This window comes from Perissodus microlepis, chromosome 9, assembly GCF_051167445.1.
Source record: "Perissodus microlepis isolate ML-2025 ecotype Zambia chromosome 9, ASM5116744v1, whole genome shotgun sequence".
In the NCBI taxonomy this organism is placed as follows: domain Eukaryota; kingdom Metazoa; phylum Chordata; class Actinopteri; order Cichliformes; family Cichlidae; genus Perissodus; species Perissodus microlepis.
Window position 1 is genome coordinate 31,900,407 of NC_140469.1, and position 7,179 is coordinate 31,907,585.

The 7,179-nt window shown below is 41.3% G+C and overlaps 1 protein-coding gene across 1 annotated transcript; it reads left to right on the forward strand.

Annotated features, from left to right (window-relative positions):
* On the forward strand, positions 1 to 6,066 carry cidea (cell death inducing DFFA like effector a). The gene is made up of 5 exons (XM_084940337.1): positions 1 to 204; positions 542 to 680; positions 3,298 to 3,450; positions 3,741 to 3,913; positions 5,107 to 6,066. The coding sequence occupies exons 1-5, from the start codon at positions 137 to 139 to the stop codon at positions 5,207 to 5,209; spliced, it is 636 nt and encodes a 211-aa protein (XP_084796463.1). The 5' UTR covers positions 1 to 136; the 3' UTR covers positions 5,210 to 6,066.
* The last annotated feature ends 1,113 nt before the right edge of the window (positions 6,067 to 7,179 follow it).

The window sequence follows — 7,179 nt, forward strand, 5'->3', positions numbered from 1 at the left end:
CCTATTGGCTCTCTGCTCTTTATTGGTGACCAATCACAGGCTGTCATTCTTCATGGATTCTCCATAGTTCCTCTCAGCTGGCTGCAGCAGCTTTCCTTCAGCTTGCTGTCTGACTGTTTGAATCTTTGACTTCACGATGGCACCGCTGTCCATCCAGGCCGGAGTGAAATACGCCAAAACGCTGCTGCCAGAGACTCTGATGAGGTGAGTTTGTTAAATGTTATCAAAACTTAAAGTTGAGTTTTAAAAATTCAGTTTAGTTATCGTAAATCTGGGGATTAGACAAATATTGGCAATTTCACTCAAACCAGCTGTACGTCAAATTGCATCCAGGACATTTTTAGACTTTGCAGAGGAAGCTGCGTGTGTGCAGAACTGCAGAAGAACAATGGCAGCCACTCAGTAAATAGGATTACTGAACCTTTCAAATAGTGAAAACAGCTGAGAGGGTTTTTATGGATGTAAGTCTGAGGTTATTAAAACCTCCGACTTGACTATAAGATTTCAAACTGTAATGCAGTAAACTTTGAATGACCTGCAGGTCCGTGTCCACAGTCCAGACCACCATCTCTCGACACATGCTGCCCCTAAATCAGCCTCGCTGTTTCAGAGTGTGCACATACAGCCGGATGCGGCGGCGAAGTTTGACTGCATCTTCTCTAGATGAGCTCCTGGAGCAGGTAAAAACAACCTGTAAACTCTCTTAGACAATAAACAGTAGTGTGCATAAGTCTTGAGCCAGCTCTCATTTCTTCATATTTTGTTAAGAAAAGGAGAAACGGGTGCAAACATGGAAAAATGTTAAATAAGGCAAAAACAGTTTGTACAATTTAAACACACTTTAAATTCAATATTTGGTATGATTACCTTTATTCTTCATTACAACCTGAACCCCCTTGGTCACCTTTTTAGTAGTTTCTTTAAGCAGTCTTTAGGAACAGTGCAGCGTTCGATACTATTGACCTTAATATTTTACTATGGAGATTAAACAGGCTGTAGGTATTAAAAGGTGTTTGAATAACTTTGATCATGTAAATCTTCTTCAAACACCAAAGTTATTTTTAACTTACACGCTTGGACCAGTTCTGTTCACATTATACATCCTTCCCTTGGGCACTATTATTACTTTGAATCTGTACCATCAACATCGTCCTGATGCATGCTTTTTTTTTTTTTTTTGCCTGTCCGTTTGGATCTTTAGCCATCAGAATTGGTGTCTGAAGGCCAAGAAAGATGCCAAGTGGATTTACTTTACCAAGTGGATCATCATGGCCTTGCCATAATGGTCCGTTTGATTGACCTTTATTATAATTATGTATTTATTTTATTTTCATTTTTTAAAGACGGGACAGACATGACTGGAGGATAGGAGGGGAGAAAGAATGAAAGAAAGAGAGGGAGAGAAAGAAAAACAGAGGGGAGACGAGACGGTGAGAAAGGGGGGAAGAAAAAAAAGAAAACAAACAAACAAACAAAACACCTGGATCACCTGTATGGAGATAAAAAACCAGAAGAGAAAACAAACAACAAAGAGCAACATAATAAATACAGCACCATCACAATAAACTAGCTAACAATAGATAACAGTAGATACTTTTTTAATTTCACCTGTTGAGAATGAAAAAGAAAACAAGCAGAAGAAAACGAGAGCAACATAATAAACAACATCACGATGATCTATGTGAATATAACAGTAAATACTAAATGTTAAACATTATTGTGCAGCACGTAAGATCGACAGCACACAGTGTGCTTTGAGGTAGGAGCCAAAAAGGGTGTAGTTTGTGTGTGTGAGCACCCGTGTGTACACCTGTGAGCATGGACGCGCTTGTTTTTAAAAGGTTCCTACATGTAATGATCTGCTAGAGGGTGTGGGGGGGCCAGTGGTCCTCCAGTGGTTGTTGATCAATGGTCAAGAGAATTTGCATAATTAAGATTAAGGAACTGACCTCCCAGCCCATTGTTCCTTCAGTGGGCTGGTTTCAGTCATTATGCAAATGTACTGTTTATAAGATTTGGGAAACCTGCAGTCAGCTGAGACTGAAGACGTCACCTGGATGATGACGAAACGTTTCCCCCACTAAAAACGCTACGTCCAGATGAACAGATTTAATCTTTTGCGATACCATCAACATCTGTATAATGAGTTAATTGCTAAAGAGATGACATACCATGCATCCAAAAGAGAAAGTGGGAGGGTGGGTAAGGGAATTTTGAGGACTTCAAATTCTACTACAAGGCATGAGTTCAAGTTGAAATGGCACTGGAATTATAGTGGAAAGCCCAATGATCAATGGTAACTTTATTTTTCCCAGTGGGAAACTTCAGTATGTCCACACAGCAAACAACATAAAGATTAAGAGCAGCCAAACCTTTAAACAGATCTGTTTACCCTAACCCACTAACCCTAACACCTTTAGACAAATTACCATGTTATCATGTATTGTAGTGGCGTAATGGCAATGCAGATTGTTTATTTACTTGGGAGTTCGCCTTGTAATCGGAAGGTTGCCGGTTCGAGCCCTGGCTCTGACAGTCTCGATCGTTGTGTCCTTGGGTAAGACACTTCACCCGTTGCCTACTGGTCAAATCAAGTGGTGGTCTAAGGAGCTTGGAAAGAAAAGCGTCTGAACTTCTTTAAGTTGCTTGAAGATGTTTCACCTCTCATCCAAAAAGCTTCTTCAGTTCTGAAGAAGCTTGAACTGAGGAAGCTGAAGAAGCTTCTGGAATGAGAGGTGAAACATCTTCAAGCAACTTAAAGAAGTTCAGACGCTTTTCTTTCCAAGCTCCTTAGACTGCGATGACCTGGATGACTGAGGACCTTCACAGACATATTAAGTGGTGGCAGTTACTGAAGTATAAAGAGCAGCTTGTAAACATTGTCATTATAATAGAAGTGGGTAAGAATGAATCAGCAGAAGATATATGGAATGATGTGGTCACCCAGATTCATAAAGTCCCGGATAAAGCCCTCCAAAGAACAAAACCAGGTAGAAAGTTTATGGACAAGCAAGGTAGTGAGTGACACTGAGAGAAGAACATAGCATTCCTGGAGATAGGAAATCATTCAACAAAGTGCCTCACGAACTCATCTGACCTGCACCTTGTCCCTGACATGTGTCACCATGCACCTGTTAATCAAAGTGGCCACACCCCTACTAATGGTAACTTTAGGCCTTAATTGAATTTGAACAGGTGAATCATAAAAACATTCTCATCCTGTACAGTTGTTATGAAGAGACGAAGAAATCATCAGATTCTGACTCTTTGAATTGATTCTCCTGTTTTGTGTCCCAGGCAGCGAGGGTGTTCATGATGTCCTACCAGTTCCTGACTCTGGTCCTGGAGCAGGACGGGACTGTGGTGGACTCAGAGGAGTTCTTCCAGTCACTGCCCAATAGCACACTGCTGATGGTGCTGGAGAAGGGGGAGATGTGGACAGAGAGCAAGGTGAGAGCAGAGATGATGTTCATCACTGCGGCTGAGTGTCTGTGTGCATTTATGAAGTGAGATGATCTCTCTTCACTGAGCCCAGGAGGGAAGTTCACACACTTCAGCAGCATGAAGAACAGACAGGAAACAGACAGGAAACAGACAGGAAATGGATCAGAACTTAAATAAATAATTCTTCTTAAATACGTGTTTTGTTGCCCAGAATCATGTAGCTTGTTTTTAAAAACACATAAAGTTAAAAAGCCGTTTACCCAAATCAAAATTTTCTGAACATGTTGGTGTTTCAGATTATTCCATGCTTTCGTCAGCCAAAGAAGAGTGGGATTGCCAAAGTGACCTTTGACCTCTACAAACTGCAGCCTAAAGACGTCCTGTGCTGCCTCGCCATCAGGGCCACAGTGTATGAGACGTACACACTCTCATACGACTTCAGATTCACCAGGATCAAACGCATCCTCAAGTAAGCTGATAACAGTAACAGTCTCAGCAGTGTTGTGCAAAGCCTGACTTTTTTCGTCTTTTCTAGTTATATGTAGTTCATATTTTCAGTTTCCAGTCTGAATTGTTCAAAGCTTTCAAATTCATAACTGGCTAAGTTAACTTCTTGTGTACGTTTATATTTCTTACCTTTTCTCCAATTTTGACACAGAACTTTATGAACACTTTGCAGAAACTATCCAGTTATTACGAGGTACTTGCAAATAAAATTTGACACAGAAAATGTTAGGGTGTGCAGAACTTCTAATCCAGCTCCAACACAGGAGAACAGTTAGTGTCAGCACCACCTCCGCAAGTGGCTGTGGAGGTCTGCTGTGTGGGGTGGAAGTCCTCTGCATCGCTGCTGCAGATCAAGGAAGATGATGGCTCTTTTTTCTTTTCTTGTTGGCCCTCCTGACTCTTTTTAACTCACTGGTCATGCCTGGTACATAGACTTAAACTAATAATGCACTCAGGAACAATCCAGAATGGCACTCTGACAGCTTCAGTGCAGATAAATCTGCTTCATGCATATAACTATGCATGGAGTTCATGTTTAATGTGGTGCACTCTGGCGGTGCTTCCAGATACTTGCTGTGTAGCAACACAATAATGACTTCACACAGCTTGCGTGAAGTCAAAAAAGCTGTGGTTACGGTACTTCAGCATGTAGCCAGTGCTACAGTATCGAGCATACACAGAGTAATTTCAAATCCAACAATTCATAGAAAGATGTAAAAAAAGAGAAGGAAAAGTAGATGAGTTAATTTTCAAAAGTAAGGACTGATCAGTCAGTGACATTTAATAAAGTGGAAATGTATCTTTAATATTGTCTTGAAAATAAATTAAAGTATAAACACTTCAGTAAGTACTACATAGTTTAGTGCAGTCTACTTTAAGGTAAACTGGTTAGTGTGCAGTGATGTGTTAAAATATACAGTAATAAGCAATGTTGGACTGGTACAGAGCAGCTGTGGCGTTCATGGTCAGTGTTTGGTTACATCAAGGGTAGCAGACCTCACTTTAAATTTAAGGTGATGATGCTGATCAGAGTCACTGAATTCCAACTTTATACTAGCTTTATTCAGTGTAGGCATTGGAAAACAGCCATAGTGCCTCATGTAACATTGCTTATTATGAGTTTATTTGACTAAATTTTTCTGTCTCTATCTTCAGCTCGCTGTTGTGCTGCGTCACCTCTCTGACCAGACTAGCCGGACAACTGCTGCTCTGCACATCCTCCTCACTACTGCAGTTCACCGGAAATGCCTGCCGCTAAAGCCATGTCTCTTTGTGTTGAAACAGCTGTTCATTCAGGGGGGTGTACTACAAAGGTGGTTAACACGCCCAGGCTTTCTTTGTGTTACCTCCCTCGACAAATCTTAGGGCCAAGACGCGGGGCAGCCCAAGCAGAGGAGCCTAGACATCCCTCTCTCCAGCCTCCAGTCTGGGGTGAGATTCATGTCCCCCAAGAAGGACATGCCTGGAATACCTCACTTAGGAGGTGCCCAGGAGGCATCCTAGTGAGATGTCCAAACCACCTCAATTGGATCCTTTCGTTGTGGTGAAGTAGCAGCTCTACTCAGAGCCCCCCCAGAATGACCGAAATCCTCTCCCTATCTCTAAGGCCTGCTATATTCAAAACATATTTTCCCAGCACAGAATCTAAAATGACTTTAAACATGTAAATAAAATAATCAGTGAAAATGTAGCCTTCCAGCTGAATTTGAAACCAATGCTCTGAGCATAACCTGCTCCCAATCAGGGTACGTGTTCATCATCAGTTACCATGGTGATTTAGCCAGGTAAAAACAGAGCCAATTTCATGATACAGGAAACTCTGACTTTTGAGCTCCAGATAGCTCAAAAGAACATTAATCTGGCTTTGTAGTACACCCCTCTGCTGAGGTGGGACTGACTGTAATAAATGATCAGACCCTCAGTTTGTGTGTTTGAGACAAACTAGAGAAAACTTGTGTTTGATTTCCTCTGCCTGAATAAAGATCGTGTTTGAATTGTCTACATATGGATCACTTATGTGTGTGTTTCCATGGAAAGCTGAGAGCATTTCTAGTCTTTCTATCAGATCAGCGTTTTTTAAGAATGTTTCGTCTGATTTCAGCTGGAAAGATTTTTGTATTGAATGAGATTAAATTTGTTTTTGTAAATCAAATATCTGACTAATAAATCAACAACTCTGTGCCTGTTTGTGTTTTTCCATAGCACTTCATCCCCACAGACTGCAGTTCTGTATAGTGCCTCATCACTAAAGGGACAACTCCACTAGAGTTTAAATATCTGGGACGCTCCACCGTTTAATTTTAGAACTGAAGACGTTTCTTGGATGAAATCAACTGGACCTAGCTAAAGATCCAACTGCTGTATTTCACAGGGAGGGAGAAGACCGAGTTCCTGTTCCCATTTAGAGGCAGAGTCGCCCTCTACAATGTACGCAACAGACAATAGAGACATTTTTTTATTTTCCTTCTTTTTCTCTACTCTTGTTCTGCTTAACTGATTCAAGCTGAGTGCAAACAGGAGATGTATCACTGCTGTAACACCTGTAACATTCAGAAGTTGCCTCATTGTTCTGACACACACAACAAAACTATTAACTACACTACACACTAACTACACAAGATTTGCGCTAAACGTCGCAAATCTCTCACATCTCAAACACGCTGTCACTCCTAAAATTTCCCCCCGTTTCTTAACAACTAGATGCCACGTTGCCATACCATTTTTTGATTGGTTGACATGGTACTTTTTTGGACGAATAGGAAAGGAAGAGGGGGGTGGGGGTTTGTTTTTGCTCACATACGGGGAACGCTTTCGAGTCTTTATTTCTTATAAAATGCTTTTTTTACCGTTTCTTCCCGCAGTAAATATAAACAACAACAGTATTCAGGAAGAAAACCAAATATTGCAGATATTTTTATCATAACTCTGGTTTTACGTGGCCGATCAACACAAGTTAAAAACTGGTATAAAGTCCACACTGTTTCCGTCAGTTGTTCCGTCTGTCCTGCTCACATCTCCAATGGTTGTACATGTTGTCATTAACGTGGCTTCACTCCACATTAGCCGCTTTGCTAGCTAAAACACCGGTGTCGGCACATAAGGACGCTGTCATAGCCTGTCAACGACGTTGATTGGCTGCGTATACGAATGTGAATTGCATTTTTGGCTGGACTATGGGATAAGGTGGCATCATTCTAATCCCATACGGGAGCAGCCAGTCACTCACTG